Here is an 18,436-nt window from a genome sequence, read left to right as displayed (position 1 = left end):
AGACAAATTGTGGATGGAGATAGGGGTCGGGCTTGAGGGAAAATCACCACTCAACCCCTTTATTTTGGGCCGCACCGAATATTTCTGTGTATGGGGAGGACAGGGCTGGACAGGAAAGATAACTGACAGCAGAATAATCATTCAGCAGTCAGTTATTAAAGGTGTATGGCCAAATTTATCCACTAACTTGTTGTATGGGGCAATCTTCTCTCTGTTCTCTTTGCGCTGCTATGGTTTGGGCATGTTGACTGGGAAAAAAAGTATGCGCCAGATTTTTCAGTCCGATTAATGCTACCACCTGATATAGCAAGCTCTTCTCCCACCAAGACAATGCTTATCTAGCATGAGGGATTAGAGCTAACTCATATAGGAAACGTCCATGGTTAGAAGTACAATGGCAAACAATTTTGGAGGTGGAATCAGGGCTATCTTATTAGCATTATGGGCCCCTGGGCAGAGCATCCACACTTAACCCCCTGGGGGCCAGATTGATCTTACACTGTACCCATACCAGCAAGCAAAGAAGTTAAGTTTCCCCTTCCTTGCTGGGATGGGTGCAGTGCTGGGAGGAAGAAGTGTTCATACGCACCTCCAACGTCTTTCTTCTTTACCGGATCCTGGCACACTGAGCTAGAAGTGTGTTGGGCTCCGGCTCTTTAAATCTGACATCAGCCAAGCAGCAGCTAAGCCGAGATGTTGTTGCTGTAACAAATGGCAGCTCAGCCAATCAGCAGCTGCAGCAGGTTCTTGGCTCAGCTGCTGCTTGGTTGATGGCATATTTGAAGAGCCAGAGCCAGCTGATAGAAGACCCCCCCCCCCCCCCCATAACAGAGCAAAGTCTAGCCCCTGAGGGGGTTTATTTATCCCTCTGAGGACCAGACTGTCCCATTTTTCTAGGATTTTATGGCAGTGTGAAGCTAGCCTAACAGGTCATGCTTCATGGAAAAATAAGGTACGAATTAGCTTTTACCCAGAAGAAAGAAAACTGTCTCTTTAGCACCATCTATTAAAGGTACATTTCCTGCAGCAAGGACATCTCTACCAGCCAAACATTACCCTTCTCTGTACTCTGATAGGTGGCGCTAGATTTACAGTTTCCTTCCTTCTGGAGGGAAAGACATTTGTATAAATAATGGCAGGCAACCAGCGTTCACTCTATGGGGTTGCTGGCAGCAAGCCCTAGCAACCAGTTTGTCACAGATTATATAAAATTGCAGATACTTGGTTGGATTTAAGATATACATCTCTGTGTGTTACTTCCATATCAATGTGGACATACAGGCTTTCCCCTTACTAAGGCTCGTTTGGCTATGTATAGAAAGTATATGATAATTGGATTTCATTGTTCTTTATCTCACTGGTGGTTTATTTGTTAGTACATTATAATTGTTCTTTTCTTGCTGTAAGAAAAATCATCTCAACATTCGCCGACTTCATTGTGCTTTATGCACGGCTAAAATCTGGGCCCACAGCTGCAGTGTAAAGTACGAGGGACAGAAAGAGCAGCAATCTGAGATATTGATTACCTAAAATGTGGTCTGAAAAACTACTGTTACGCGCTGCATTTTTTATTTTTTTGTTTTTTAAGCTGCCCCTGCAGTCTTTAAGCGCAAACCAAAAGTTGATCAGGCAGGAAACAGACATATAACTCCTTCCTCTATCTTTCCCGATCCTTTAGAATCCAAACTGCTGTGTGTTACAACCTTACAACTTAGACTACTGCGCACCTTGGCTGTAGTCTCCTATCAGAGCTGTACTAAAAAGCAGTCAGCTCAAGAGAGAGGCAAATAAGCCTCACCCAGAACACATACTACTCTACCCTGATAAGCTGTGTTCACACGCTGCAGTTTTATTGCAGTATTGTTGCGGTACTGCAGCATTTCCACTGCAATGAACAATATTGCAGTGTGTGAACACAGCTGCAAATGCAAATCCATTTGAATCATATTAATGTAATATTTTTAGGGGGAGCCATGGGGATACAGCATCCTGAGGTCTATATCCCTGTTCTATACAGTATAATATTTATATATATTGGGGAATGACATTTATTTCCAAGTGATTTGCTAATAGGGCAGAGCAAATGCCTGGAAATCTAATTCCCACCAGCTGCTTTCCCCACCTTGATGTGTGGAAGCTGTCATGGCAACCCCATTCTCCACTGACAGGATTCTGGAGACAGCAGCGGGAATTTCTTTCTGCCATGCCTGTCCTCCCCCAAATCACTTCTGCTTGTAAATGCAAATAGGTGTGTGCTTAGGAATTGGTGTAAATGCACTTGCTATTAGTCCAAGAAAACAATTAGTATTGTCAGTGTTTATTAGCTGATTGGATTGAATGCATTTAACTTTACCGTTAATAAATCTACATCAATTCAGTTCTCAAGATAAGCTCTTGGGGCAATGCTGTATGGATACATATAAGTAACAATACTAATTGTAAAGTCTGTCTATAAAGTCTATGTTCAGTCTGTGTTTTATGTATATGAATTGAATTGGTGTACCTTAGATTTATTAGAGTACTAAATTAGTTAACACTGGTCATAGGGGGCAGTCACACGTTCTGTACACGGTCTGTAAATACACACAGTGTGCTGCAGAATGGAATTCTGTACTGTACTGACACATAGGGGGGACATTTATTACGTCCGTCATTTTTTAAACCCGGCTTTAAAATGTCCCTGCAGCGCCGAGGTTTGAGGATTGATGTAGAGGCGCAATGCGTCTACATTAATCCCGTGCACACCAGAGCCCCTTCATGCAGACAAAGTGAAATCTATGCCAACATTTTCCAGTCGAAAAATGTTAAATGCATTGCACGCAGAGAATGCACCCCTCCTCTGCGGGTAGCCACACACCCAGTTCTGCCCCTTTCTGCCCCTTTGACTCAAGCGGCACAAAGGGACCTGATGCACATAAAATATTCGCATTTTAGCCTGATACTAAATGTTCCCCATGGTGTGTGCACTCCTAGCTTATTTCCCATCGACTTAAATGCAGTGCATTATTATATTAAATTATGGCCATATTTTACCTCTATTTTACAGTGTGTGAACATTGCCTTATTATATGGGCATAAGTTATGCCCAATACAGAGGCCAGGGAAGAATATCCAGATCAGTAGGATCCCCAGCAGTCCTTTGAGTGGAGTAAAACAGCAGCATTGAAAGAATGAAACAGGATGTGCATACCTAACCACTGATTCCAGTGGAATGCCGGTAACGGAGTCCTCCCCTGCCCAACGCCGTGCTGTAATGAAGCCTTAGGGTAGAAAAAGTTGCAGAGTTGCTTTGCTTTTATGATCCCATGTGTGACAGGGGAATAAATCAACCATGGGAAAAAGCAGATAAATTACTTATGTATAAACTGTTCTCTTTCTATTGGACTGGGTTTACACAATGTTTTTTAAATCCATTTTAACAAAAAAAAAAACGGATGGAAAACAGATGGAAAAACAGATGCATTTGTGTGCATCCATTTTGATACGCTTTCCATTGATTCTAATAAAAAAAAAAAACAGATCAAAGCACATCAGTTTTTTTGTAGCCTTAGGCTTTGCATACTTGATAGCGGACGTCATTTAGCTGTCTGGCCTCCCCAGTGACAAAAGAAAAACTGTGTGTGAACAACTAATAAGAAATGTCTGCTGTTTGCAAAAGACATCCGAAAATAATTGTCATGATCATAAGTTTGATAACATCGGCACAGCAATAACATTCGTTATTCAGTACATTGTGTGCATTGGACATCGGTCTTTCCATTGACTTTAATGCATTACATAGCAGTCAGTTAAATCGCGGCAATTACTGATGTTATTTTAAATAGCAAAAGTTGCCGCCTTTTCTCTATTTTTTAAGTTGTGTGAACATAGGCTTAAAGTGAATGTACCAGCAGTACATTCGCTTTTAAAACTTCACATAGAACGGCGCCGGTGCGGGGAAGCCGGGCCATGGTTCTAAAAAAAGGACCACAGCTCTGGCTTAAAGGGGTAGTGCGGCGGTAAAAAATTATTCACAAAATAACACACATTACAAAGTTATACAACTTTGTAATGTACGTTATGTCTGTGAATGGCCCCCTTCCCCGTGTCCCACCACCCCCACCCGTGTACCCGGAAGTGTGGTGCGCTATACATACCTGTCACGTGCCGACTCGTCTCCGATCTTCAGTCATTGAAGTCATCTTCGGACGGCCGGGCCGAATCCCTCCGACCGTCCCGAGTGCCGGCCCCCATCTGCCGCGTCATCGGCTGCTCAGCCGCGATTGGCTGAGCATAACTGTGCTCAGCCAATCGCGGCTGAGCAGCCAATGACGCGGCTGTGTCATCAGCTGCTCAGCCGGGATTGGCTGAGCCAAACTGTGCTCAGACGATCGTGGCTGAGCAGCCGATGACACGGCAGAGGGCGGCCGGCACTCAGGAAGGTCGGAAGGATTCGCCCGGCCGTCTGAAGATGACTTCAATGACTGAAGATCGGAGACGAGTCGGCACGTGACAGGTATGTATAGCGCACCACACTTCCGGGTACACGGGTGGGGGTGGTGGTACACGGGGAAGTGGGCCATTCACAGACATAACATACATTACAAAGTTGTATAACTTTGTAATGTGTGTTATTCTGTGAATAATTCCTTACAGCCACACTACCCCTTTAACTGCTGTAATATCCATATGAAAATCTGCTGGTACATTCACTTGCACAAAAATTGTGCATTTGTACAAATTGTTAAACTAAAAGATCTTCTGCTTGAAGAAAAAAAAAAAAAGAAACCTGTCCTTATGTAGCATTTGCTACTTTTTATATTTACCTTTTATTTATCACCCTTTATATGTTAGCTATTTTGTTACCTCCTAATGTGTACTTTTACTTGTTTTGCTTGATATTTTATTGAAGCAGAATGTAGTGAATCCACACGGCATTTTTCTTTGTTTTATCCTTAGTTTTTGGAGCTTACGAGTCTATCATGCTCACTAATGAAAATGTAAGCACTTCTGCCAGCACATAAAAAGCATATTACCTTAATCACAATTTACACTCAGTGGCTGAAATGAATGATTTTTATCAAAAAGAACCCGAGGAGCAGAGCACATTTATTAGCCATGTAAACCACATTACCAGCATGGGGTATTTAATGTAAGGTGGGTAGATGACAAGGTTCATTGGGCAGGTAGTTTATACCACTTAACACCATCAAGAGTGTGCTGCTGTTATTAACATGGCAGGGGATCTCCAATGTTCTCTTAATGAGAATGATAGTGATGAGTGAAATGGGACCCTTTTGCTCTGTGGAGAGTTGTATAGATTGAGAAGTGTTTGCCACTGGGCAAAGCTGTCCTGCTGTTTGATAAACTTAGTTCCTGGTTCACGGTGCTGCCTACTAAAGTGCATAATGTTTCTAAAGCTATTAAGTTGAATTATTTCCTGCAGTTGTCTCATTCCAATAATTTAGATTCCCATGGACAGAATCCCACACCCAGAAAACAACTGCTAGACCAAGGATTTCTAATAATAGTATGAATGTTATATTTTACTACCTGACTGAAAAGGATCCTACAGCATTAAAGGCACGCTGACTCATTTATTAATCTGTTCTACATCATTTATTTTATTCGATGCACCAGGAAATATTCTTGGTCTTGGTAGTAATTATACTATATATATATATATATATATATATATATATATATATATATATATACTGTATAATATAAAAGAGCTAGGTTTTGTTTAGAATATCAATGCAAAATACAATTGATTGTTGTGACCCTAATGGTATTTTTATAAGAGTTATTTTTTGGCATTTTCCTGCTATTTTCCTTTTTTTTTTGTCTTCTTTTTTTTTTGTTACCATTTCTGGTGCAGTTTTTATTGCACTTTTCTTATATTTTGGGTATTTATGAAACATGCAAAGTTTTGTCAAGACTAGTCTTATACAACGCTTGGCATTAAACTCCCCATGTCTGGAGAAGCTGAACACTTCTCTAGGGAGTTCTAGAAAACCTGGACACAGCCATAGGCTATGTTCCCACTACGTTTTTTCCTATCTATTTTTGAAAAGAAAAAATGACATCTGTCATTTCGCTGTTTGGCTGCCCAACCATGCAGTGATGGCTGGTGATACATTATTTTATTTAGGAGGACTAATTGGCCTTTGGAGGTGTCTTTAATTTAAAAGTCCATTGAATTTAATAGTATAAATATTGAAAGGACGGTAAAAAAAGAAAATCTGTCCCTTGTTTACAAAAGACATCCGGAAATAATTGTCATGAACATTATTTTTATGTCAGTGTAGAAATGTGTCCATCATTTTATACACTTTGTGCATCGGACATCCGTCATTCCATTGGCTTTAAAACATTGCATTGATGTCAATTAAATTGTGTCTATAATGGACATATTTTTAAGTAGAAAGGGTGGACTCTTTTCTTGACATTATATGAACATAGCCATAGACTGTATCCATGTTTTCCAGGTAGCCCTTGGGCTGCATCCACCTTCTCCAGATGCGGGGAGTTAAATGCTGAGCATTTGAGTTCGGAGAAGCCAAACCCAGAAACAGGACTGAGCAGAAATAGAATATATCAATATTATACACATCAATGGGAGGATGGGGGGTACATTCTGTAGCCTCGCTTCTTTAACCTTGGACATGCTTAGAAATATCCCCTAAACATCAGATTGAATATAGAAACATAGAAGATAGTTGTCTTCCCCTATATTATTTTTAGAGTTGAGCGTACCTCGAGCATGCTCAATTCTGTCCGAACCCGGAAGTCCCGGCATTTGATTACCTGAAAAAGTTGGATGCAGCACTATGGAGTCCTGAAAACATGGGTACAGCTATCAGCTGTATCCATGTTTTTTTTTTTTGTCAGCCTTGGGCTGCATCCAACTCCTTCAATCACTGCTAATCAAATGCAGAGACTTTCGGATTTGGACGGACTTGGGTACGCTCAAGTTACGCTCATGTCTTAGTGTTTCTTTTGTTATGTTTGGATAGAAATGTTTTTCCCAGGCAAGTTTACATTCGGTTCCTGCAGATTTATCAACCACATCTGCTTCAAGGTGGTTCCAAGCATCTACTACTGTTTCGATAAAAAATATAATAATAATATTCTTATTAATAATAACTATATTCTAATAATAATATAATCTTTATGTTATCAGTTTGGCTTGACACGCCACCTTATCGTGACACATTAACCCGGATATTTGTATGTATGTATAAAAGAAGGATTACCTCAGCAAATAGTAATCAGATTCCATTGCTCTGTGGTGAGACAAGTGCTACATATCACAGTTACCCTGCAGATATTCAGATATCTGCAAAAATTACCATCCATTATGGCATGAGTGCTAATGATATTTATAGGTTATTACACCATGTTTTGTAAGCATGTGATGACATTAAATCCCTTTTCATTCTGGCTCCTACACAACGGATTTCCTATAAATAAATTACAACTGAGAGCGGAACAATACAGCCCAGTCCTGTGTAATCATTTCTGTGCATCTAGATACTTGTTAGTTGTTATAGAAGAACACTTATAGGCATTATGTAACACTAGCATGGATTTGCGAACAATATACAATATATAGATTGCATAAGCGTCTCCCATTTTATTTTTTTCCCAGAAACATGCATTTATTTAAGTCTTCCAAACAGGACGTGGTTCTGACCTCCAAAGCTGTGAGAAGAATATAATCTTATCCCGAGGAGATCAGAGAGTGTTGCTTTGTTAGAATGTATTATTCTTTCCTGCAGCGAATTTCATGTCGTTCTTTCAGAATGTCTTTACAATATGTGTCTGTTCAGCCAGTGTACATTGTCCTACTATGCAGCGCACTAAACAAGGTAGGGAAAGTATGGATTTTCACTCCTTGCGGTGGTCATGCTTGAATACTTGCCCTAGAGGAGAAATATTTCTGCAATAGAATAGTTTTAAAAGCTTTCCTTCTTTCAATTTATACTGTATTATTTATGGCTCTGAATGGATGCTAGATATATCAAAAGCTGGTCAATTTTCCTTGTAATTCAAAGATGAACTATAGGTTATGAGTGATAGCAAAGACGGAAGAAGAGAATACTACAAAGTGAACAAGCACTTGTGCTAAATAAGTACAGTGGTATTGTCCTTTTTATTGCAAACTGCGCCATAGTCCAACTTCTAAAATGATATTTGTTGTATGGCCACCCTGACAGATTGCTGGCATCCTATAAGGGTTGGGCCTTTGTTGGGCTCACAGACACTTCACAGTAAAGACATTACAGATTTGGCCCTTGATTTTATTGAATTCCAAGGACAGCTACATTTGCCTATTACCACACATAGGGTTCATCTGATATTAAAGCCTACCAGGCAGGAGCGGCTTCAGGTTTTTGCTGGCCCTTGGACAACTGACTGCCACTGACTGACTGACACAGACACACTAAGACACTGACACGCTGCATTTACAGCTCAGTCTTCTCCCTCTACTTGTCCAGGTAAGCCCTATGCTGACGTCGGCCCTGCTGCCAGATCTGAGAAAACTAGGAGTCTCATGATAACACATGTAGACCATATACAGTGCAGTATCATCTTGTTGCCTATCCCCAGAACAATCTGTACTATTCTTTTGTCTCCCTCTTTTTCATTTATGCTTATGTGACCAGGTTGTAACCTATCCACGTCATGCATTCTATAATTGACTCTATGAATGGCATAATTTGAAGAATCTTTTTCAGTAGGCTCATACATACAGTACTGAGCAAAGGTTTTAGGTAGGTGTAGAAAAGATGCTGAAAGTGGGGAGCCGTCTGATACCAGGGAGCCATCGGATTCGCTTCAGGAAGTCCTGGAAGTAATGATCTCAACATCTTCCAATCTGTCTGGAATCACATAGACAGAAGGACTTCAATAAGCACAGATCTCCTAGATGTCTGGAATAACTTCTCTCCCAAGTTCCTTCAAAAATTCTGTGCGATATGTAGAAAAATTCACGGTGTTCTAAAGATCTATCAATCCGATTTAGATTTCTCTTCTGTTCATTCACTTTGCATGTATGCTCTTAACGCTTAAATCTTTGAAGATGTCTTATTTATTCCACACCTTCCCTAAACTTTTGCCCAGTACAGTATGCAAATATCCCGATATGATATATACACAAAAATACATAGTGCATATAAGAAGTGATGATAAATGCCTGAAGAGTTCATTTATTTGCCAGAGCCAATTACAGCACTTCATTACTTCCTAATGAATTCCTATGATACGGTGAAGCCCAATGTTTACATTCATCACACAATGCTCTAATTCTCCTATTGTTTAGTTAATCTAGGATAAAGATAAATATTGTCAAGCTTGCAATTTCTAGGCCAGGAAAAATTATAGGAGCCATCACTGTCCTATTATACTAATTGTTTTGCAATAATGTGATTGGTTAAACAGCCTTTGATGGTGGAAAGGAAAGATGAACCCAGCATATTGCATTACAAATCAATAATGGCTCTGCAGCCACGCTTCCTAAAAGCACCAATCTGTGTTGCTTCACTTCCTGTGTTAAACATCACAAATGTTTGTAGTTTAAAGCAGGCAAGTCTTCTAAAGATAGCCGGGTGACATTTCTGATACAATAAAGCCTAAAGACTTCAATGTGATGCATGCCAGAAGGCAAAATCTAGTTTGCTGAGTCTAACGTTGCTTATATTGAGCTGCCAAGGTAAAGGTTTTGTGAAAATACATTATTGGAAGTGAGGGGAGGGGGCGATGCATTTTATTCCTTGTAATTTATTACCACTTTACCAGTTTGTCTGTTGCTATTATGTTTGTATGAATGCCTGAACATATTGTATCTGGCCTTAGACGTGGTGTCTTTGGGAAGGGGGGGGGGGGATGCACACTGTGTAATATCACAAATGCTGTGTACTTCTGCTAAAACAAGCAGGTTCACCAGCTTGTCAACTTTAATGAAAGGCCAAGCTTGTCATTTTTCAGATGGCTTCACTATTAATGGGTTTTGACAGTGTACTCATTGCAGGTCAGAGGTAAAATTCCTAAGTAGAAATTAATCCCACAGAGTACAGTGGGCAATGCTTCCTTCTCTGACCTAACTCAAGAAATTCTGATCTTGCAGGAAGCGAAGGCTTTGCATTGTTCCTCTTGATGCTTTCCTGGGCTGAGAGTGAGACTGTAATAGGCTCCTAAATCAATTTGTATGAGTACATTTTTTGTAGTTATCGGCTTTTACACATATAAAAAACACATACCGTATATCTGTATTAAAGACGAGATGCTGTATTGTCCAATTAGAAAAGGTGACCTGTGTTATGTGGCACTAAGACGTTAGCAGCATATTTTCAGCCGTCCTATACATACAGTACTCAATTCAATAGAGATTTTGAGAATTTGGAGGTCAAGCCAACACTTGGTCCCTTTAGTGCTCTATTATAGAACAACTGAATAAAAATTCAGATTCTGATTAAAAAGGTCCCTGCTATTAGAATATATGCACACAGAGTAAATAACGAGCCGACAGCAGAATCCGCCTGACCATAGAATGGAGTCTTTGGGACGGACAAAGAGCCAAGGAGGAGCGCGCGGGGATGAGTTGCGGAATTCTCTGAGTTATCCACCACATTTACTCTGTGTGCATATACCTTTAGGTATACTGCTGTCATGAAAGGTTGACCATGTTTAGTTAGCAGATACATGTCAAAGTAACATCCACATGAATGCCAGGACTCAATGTTCCCTAGCAAGAACAATGCTTTTACTGACTTTTTTCTTTTCATTGTGATTTCTGGTGTCATCTCTTTTTCAGGTTAGAGGCATACGGGTGCCCAACAGTCCGTATAAGTTAAAAAAAAAGTATCTACATTCATCAGACTAGTCTACCTTTTTTTTTTTATTGTTGTGTGGTCGAGTTTTGATGCTCCGGTAGCCACTCTAGACAATTTCAATAGTACCCAGGTCAACATGGGCACCTGACTGGTTTGCACTGTATACTTAGACACCATTCTATCATTTCCAGCAATTTGTGCTACAGTATCTCTTGTGTAGGATTTGACGAAGCATACTAGCCTCCACTCTTTAGGCACATTGATGAGTCTGGAGCTGGTTCACTGGTTGTCCCCTTATGACCTGTCATTTTAAAAATGCTCTCCCCAGTTATCGAGTCTTTTTAGTTGATGTAGCTCAGATTGTTAGGCCCAGTTTAATCAGCTTCGAACACTTTGGGGGTTAGGTGCTAGTAGTAACTGCCTGCAGCAAGAATGTAAAAAAATTTGGACCAAAAAAAGTGCTGACAAATTTTCAGTGTTTTAAACACTATTCAGACATTTAGCCCCTTGCTTGGCAAGGATGTTGAACCTATTGGAAAGTAGCCATAGTTTCTCTTTTAAGGGTACAAACACACCACTGATCCGCAGCAAGATCCGCTGCAAATACCTGCCCTGTAATCTCTCTGGGCAGACATACTCGTGGTAGGATTGACATCCTGCTGCAAGTATGAAGGGAGACTGCCCTGTTAACTCCCCACCGGCCGGAGCAAATACATTACCTACTCTGCAATCTGGCTTGCTTCGGGGGGTTCTTGTCTACACATCTCGCTCAGCCAATCAGTGTGCTGCGGCAGGGCAACACACTGATTGGCTGAGCGGGACCAGTTTTTGGCACATATTTTGACATAAACCTAAGCCTACTCATACATAGTGTAAACTTAAACTAGACAGTCTAAATTATGCAAAATTTTTAAAGAGCCGAGGATACTGTTAAATGTGTGTGCATTCCTAAAAGGGTTATCCATGATTAGCAAAACATAGCTGCCTTCCAGAAACAGTGTTACTCTTGTCCTTGGTTTCTGTGTGGTGCTGCAGCTCAGTTATATTGTAGCTGTAACCAGAGGACAAAGAAAGAAGCTACCCTGTTTAACTCCTTTATACTGTCTAATATACTTTGTCTATGGGTTTTTAATTAACCTCAAGAACTGACTGTTCACTTGCTGGCTAATAGATCCAGTCATAGTATTTATGTTAACCACCTGGTTTTAATATTGTGGCTGGTTGATGAATATCTCCTCATCTTGAATGACATGTAGTGCCCAAATATTGCAGCTATGGGTTTGTATTTCTACATAGGGCTTTCTACTTTAGCATACAATTTACCTTCCATATAGGTAATATTTAGCAGAGCATTAAACCTCTGGTTTTCCCAGCAGCAGTGCTAAATATGAAGAATTGATTTCACATGTTGTTAGTGATACAAATCTGAAAATAATTTGGAATACATTTATTTACAGATGTGTCGGATAATATAGGGTTGCACAAGGCATAAAAGACGTCACATAGAGACTTATCATAATGCTTTTCCCTGCATGAGTTTCTTTGGAAGGAAATTGATAATATCACCATATTTAAGCACACAGATGCTTTGTTGTGTTCATAAAGAAGTTTCTTTTTTTTTTTTTTTTTTTCCTCGACTCACGTTCATTTATAAAGTAAAATCTCAGACAGAGAACTACAAATGATTAGTATTTTCTTCACATAACTGGTGGAGGGCACTGGAATGGGTATTTACTGTATTTTTGGACTATAAGGCGCGCTTAAAATACTATGATTTTCTAAGAAATTGTAAGTGCGCCTTATAGTCCAGTGCGCCTTATATATGGACCGGGACAGCTCCGGCCTCCATGGCGCAGATAGGCTGCTGAGCTCACATCTCCCCGCCACACAGCACAGCGCAGCGCTCCCTCACCTGGACTCCCGGCCCATGGCTCCGCAAGCCTGTCCTGCTGTCCTGTTCTCCCGCTGTAGCGCTGTACTGCTCTCCCGTTGTAGCGCTGTACCGCTCTCCTGCTGTCCCGCTCTCCCTACTCTCTGCAGCCCGGATACAGGTTCAGGCATAGGCTTCAGGCATAGACTTTCATTCAATAGGGCCACCTAGTGGCCGGAGGTTATAGAGCAACACTGTACTGTACTGAGGCTCCTAACTATGGTGGCCACAATGCTCCATGCAGAATTTTGCCAACAGGACTCGCTGGCAGAATTCTGCCTATCCTGCATGGTGCATTACGGCCACCATAGTTAGGAGCCTCAGTACTGTGACATAGTAAGGAGCTTCAGTAAATACAGTACTGTGATCAGCAGGTGACATAGTAAGGAGCCTCAGTAAGTACTGTGATCAGCAGGTGACTTACGTTTTTCGTTTGTTCAAACTTATACACTATAATGCGGTGCACCTTATAGTCCGGTGCGCCTTATATATGAACCTAGATGGCTTAGCAGGCTAAAATTGAAGGTGCGCCTTATAGTCCGGTGCGCCTTATAATCCGAAAAATACAGTATGTACTGACATTACAAAATGGAAATAAAATTTACCACACTCTGGGAGAAGGTTTTAATATGTATGTATTAATATACAAAAAATTTGCAAAATCACTACAAAAATGAATAAATAACATATCTCCTCGATATCTATCTCCGCCTGGCCAAAATTGCTCGCCCACTCGGTAGGAAATCTGTCATGTTAACATTTCTTAGACTGCTTAGCTTGATTCCTTTCAATTCAGCAATTAAATGCTGTTGAATACATATTCTTCTCTTTGGTCTCAGACATCATACAGCCATTGAGTTAATACTCGATGTGTGCATTTGTCATGCTGGTGCAAGAGCCAAGCAATTGGATGACTTTGAAATGCCTCCTGAGATATCAAAGCCTGTGACCTTTTTTAGCAGACTAACAGGTCACTTGATGCCTCAGATAAATGTATTGACCTGCAACAAATGTCCAGACACAGATCATGTTTAGTGGACGGTAAATCAAGAATATTGCTGTTTTACATAGCTCAGTAGAGGGCAGCATTATTATCCTTTTTGTATAAATAATAAATTAAAAGCTCACAATTCCGTCTATGAAAGTACAGAAAGTACAGGCTGGAGCGGCAGCTTCCAAACTTCTTCACAGGGTTGTGGAACTTGTCTGCAAAGAAATAAAACTGCACATGCACACAGAACATCTACTTGCCTCCAGCAAATATAAGTGTAGTTAACATTTTGTTTAACATTTACATGCTTGATGGAAATGTTTGGGTGTATGTAAAAAGAAAATGGGAACTTAGGCAGGTTTTTAAAGTTTAGAGCAAAAGCTACCTGTCAGATAAAAGGTATCTCACCTGTATAAGGCTGTGTGCACGTCACCTGTTCTGTGGTGTATACATTGGGAATCTGTCAAAAAAGGTTACTAATGTATAATGTGCTGGCTGCTAAATCATTGACTTTAATACTCTCAGTAAAGTCAACTAGTGAGCAGCAGACCATACTTTCCAGTCTCACAAAATGAACTTGGAAAAAGGACACAACGTAGTCAGTAGCTGACTGTGTTAGATCCATTATACTTAAAGGAGCACTCAAGCGAATATTTTTTTTTTTCTTTCAAATCAACTGGTCCCAGAAAGTCCCATAGATTTGTAGTTGAATTTTCAGTCTTCCAGTACTTATCTTCTGCAGGTGTAAATTTCTGCCATGGTTTCTGCCTGTTTCCGCCTTGCTTCTCCTGTTTCCGCCTTGCTGTGCACCTGTTAGGTGAGCAGGGCTTACATCTGGTATATGCAATGGGAAAGGCAAAAACTTGTGTCCTTTTAGTAACGTATGTCAGGGGCGCACATTGATGGATGTGCCCCTAAGTGTACAGTGGAAGCATGATGTGTACATAGCAGCTCTTCTTTTCTAAAGGCCCCATGCACTTCATACTAACGTCTGCTGGTCTACAAAGGCACCCTAACTACCCTATCAGATGTGATGGATTTTTACGCCTTCATACTCCAAGGGATGAGGAGTACTAGTAAGACTTGTGTCACAAATAATAAGTCCTCATACAATTGTGTCAGGAAAAAAAATTAAAACGTTATAGTACCAAGAAAAAATAAACAAAAAACGTAATTTGGGGCTTGAAGGGGTTAATTACTGACCAACCCCCACCCCTCCCGTATACATACACAAATCACCACATTTTTTTTTATTTTTCAATAGCAATACCCGTTCTTACTGTCATGAACATACTGCAGCACTGGTGAAAACTCATTTAACAAGCATTTGGCAGCAATAATTATTGGACTTACAGGATCACAGAATGACGCTCTAGTCTATAAACCATTGAACTATATGTTAAACCCTTCCACCTATACCTTGACCAAGCGGAAGAGGGTTCTAATTGGTATTTCCATGTTGTAACATTGGCAGTAAATGGTAATGAAATGCACATCTCATTCCATGTTCTATCCTATTTTGGTCTCCCCAAGCACTAATATTTCTATTCTTATGAATATTTTATGCTGGCGTTAATATTTTGCAGAAGATACGGGTGGTGTAGAATCTCGATGGAGATTCTAAAAACATGCAAAAGATTACCCTCTCTCTTTCCTATTAAACTCTACAACAGCATGTTAGATTTCCCGGAGCTTCAATCAAACACTTTTTAAACAAATTGAAATACTCAAACTATTATTGATATGCCTGTAGGAATACCATCCAGATGTTTATTCTGATTTGGGGGGGAAAAAAAAAAAAAAACACACCAAGCTGATTTTTTTTTTTTTTTTAATGAAATGGTGAATATGCTTGTAGCTTTCTCGTGGAAAGAGGTTTTGAAGTAGATTTTCTGCCTTGATCCATAGAGAGGAATTTTGGCTTCTCGGTGTTTAGCTGCTGCATATGCTTGTCTTGTCATAGGATGATGGTTCACAATGGTTACTTATGGTTATGTGTCTTCACATTAGCATATTATGATGGCTTTATTTTGTTTGTCTGGTCTATAGCTTTTATACATTTAAATGAAGAACACAGAGAGCTCTATTTAACTTTACTGGTTCATTAGCAATTCCAAGTTGATTCATATTTAAGTATGTAGAATGTGCCAGTTAATTGTTTTTTTAATGTCATTCTGCTGCAAAAATATTTCCCATAAACTTTGCAAAGAAACTGTTCATGTAAATGTATTAATGAAAATTGAGAAGTTAAAGAAAATGCAGAAAGCTCTGTAAGGTTTCAGAAGTGCATATTACCATTTCTTCCCTCAGTATAATGACTGCATCCTTTTTTATTTCATTGAGTATTCATCAAGTAAATATATTATTTATGAATTTACCTTTCATGACCACAATGATATACCTACATATACAGTATTATTTACTGATCAGCCATAAGATTAAAATTACAGACAAGTGAAGTAAATATCATACCATTAATTGTCATTAAAGGAGTAGTGTGGCGTTTAACTTTTATTAACTAAATAACACACATTACAAAGTTATACAACTTTGTAATGTGTGTTATTTAAGTGAATTGCCCCCTTTGACACAAGATGGGTGGGGGGAACACAGGGAATGGGGCCATTCACTTAAATAACACACAATACAAAGTTGTATAACTTTGTAATGTGTATTTTTTAGTGAATAAAAGTTAAACGTCGCACTACCCCTTTAATACAACAATGGTTCCTGTCAAGTACTGTAGGGGACATCATAAGCAGAAAGTCAACAGTCAAGTCAAGTTGACAGGCACAATGGGCAATGGGCAAGAATAAGTATCTTGGTGACTTATGGTATGTTCACACAAGGTAATTTTTCAGTAAAGAACGGACGCTGATTACAATGGAATCAGTATCCATTCTTTACTGTACTTTACAGTCAATGCAATGCCGCCCGCTGTGTTCACACATCGTTATGTTGACGTCCGTTCTTTAGAACAGGCGTTAAAATAATGTACCTGCCTATTATTTCCGGCGCTGTTCACTGAACAGCGTCTGGAAATAATAGCTGTTCACACAATGTAATGTGCGGCGGACGCACATTACATTGAAGTGAATGGCTAATTGATTTGTGGGTACACCCGATGGTGCCTGCAAGTCAATGTTAAAAAAGAATGTTCCTGCAGCCGATACAGACGTATCGGCTGCAGGAACTTCCTGAATGCACCCAGCGGCCAGCAGTTTAACAGCGCCACTTGCTATGCAATGGACACTGGTAAATGCTGTGTGAACATAGCCTTATAATGAAAAAAGTCCAGCAGCATCCAAAAGTCAAATAATCTTCAAGGTTAGGTTTCCAAATACATAAGTGCATATGTTTTAACCCAAAATAGTGATCACTAGACATCTAGGTCCAGGCGTGGCACTCATACACCGGCAGTCACATGCCTTAGGAGGAGGAGACAGTGTAGTGATATCACTTTGCTCTCTCTCTCAGTTAATTCACCTTGAAATATTAGCCAAAGAGTGGGGGTGGGTGGCGCAAAAGACCAGACGCTCCCCACTTGCACCAGTGTCTTACAATCACTGCTTCTCCATTGTTCAGTAAAGTGCTGTTATTTTAACAACCAGTTAGGATTGGGCCATCTGGTCCAGTCCTAAAGATGAGCAACTGTAACACAGATTGGTGAAAAGTTAATGCTGGCTATGATAGAAGGTGTCAGACTACACAGTACATCATAGCTTTGAGCATATGGGGCTGCATATTGGAACATATGAGTTTTATAAGAGGGACCTACACTACTGTATATTAAAAAGAGGGTTTTTTAATGTGATGGCTGATTGGTGTATACAAAGAAAGGGACAAAAGATCACATTCACTACCATAGTTTATTGGCGTCAACGTTATAAAATGGGGTTAAAGCTACTGTATATAAAGCTGGAAAAGGAGCAACAAAATATTGAGAATAAGCTGCACACATAAAGGTTTAGCAGGGAATCGTTTATTTGTGTTTTTATTATTTTATCTCTTTTTATAACAGAACTCGCAGAAGGACAAAGAGAGGGAGATGGAGAGACATATATACTCTACCTCCAAACTGAGGCTTCTACACTGCTGAGGGAGGGAGACAAAAAACAAAGATTTCTGGGAGGTAAATGTGTTGCACCAAATGTAATAATGAATATCATATTAAGTTTTGGAAACAGGCCAACATTCCTCCTAAATGACCATGCTATTACTACTATATACTACTACTATACATACTGTGAATAAATGTACAAAATATTTATCATACACAGTCCTAATAAGCCCTATTGATTGTGGGCTTGTTCCCAAACTGTTTACATATAGGTAATCTATAAAATGCTGCTATACGATGTATACAGTACATAGAACTACCATGCAGGAGCTAAAAATCCAATAAATAATACAAACAAAAGCTCAAATGCAACCATAAATTATTCTGCAAATATAGCTACGTATTGTTTCTCCATGTAGACCTAAACATTACCCTAAAGAGGCATGGTCACAAAAAAAAAAAAAAGAGGGCATCAACAATTTTACATTATACTCTCTCAATTTTTTTGTTACATTTTCAGGCTATGTTCACACTACGGAAGGGACCGGCCGTTCTGGTACTTAAGTTCCGGCCGGATGATCTTTCCGCCCGCAGAGCTCTGATGCGGGCGCATTAGCGCGTGCCCGCATCAGAGCTTC

General features: G+C 39.9%; 1 protein-coding gene across 1 annotated transcript in view; it reads left to right on the top strand.

Annotated features, from left to right (window-relative positions):
- The window catches only part of TENM2 (teneurin transmembrane protein 2), a 750,809-nt gene that overhangs the window by 331,988 nt on the left and 400,385 nt on the right, over positions 1-18,436 (top strand). The window contains exon 4 of the mRNA XM_069970729.1: positions 17,760-17,870. Within this exon, the coding sequence (XP_069826830.1) occupies positions 17,760-17,870 (111 nt within the window). The remainder of the gene's footprint in view (positions 1-17,759; positions 17,871-18,436) is intronic.

Source organism: Dendropsophus ebraccatus, chromosome 1 (assembly GCF_027789765.1).
Source record: "Dendropsophus ebraccatus isolate aDenEbr1 chromosome 1, aDenEbr1.pat, whole genome shotgun sequence".
NCBI classification, from domain to species: Eukaryota; Metazoa; Chordata; class Amphibia; order Anura; family Hylidae; genus Dendropsophus; species Dendropsophus ebraccatus.
The sequence above is the reverse complement of the archived record's forward strand: the minus strand, read 5'-3'. Positions and strand labels throughout refer to the sequence as shown.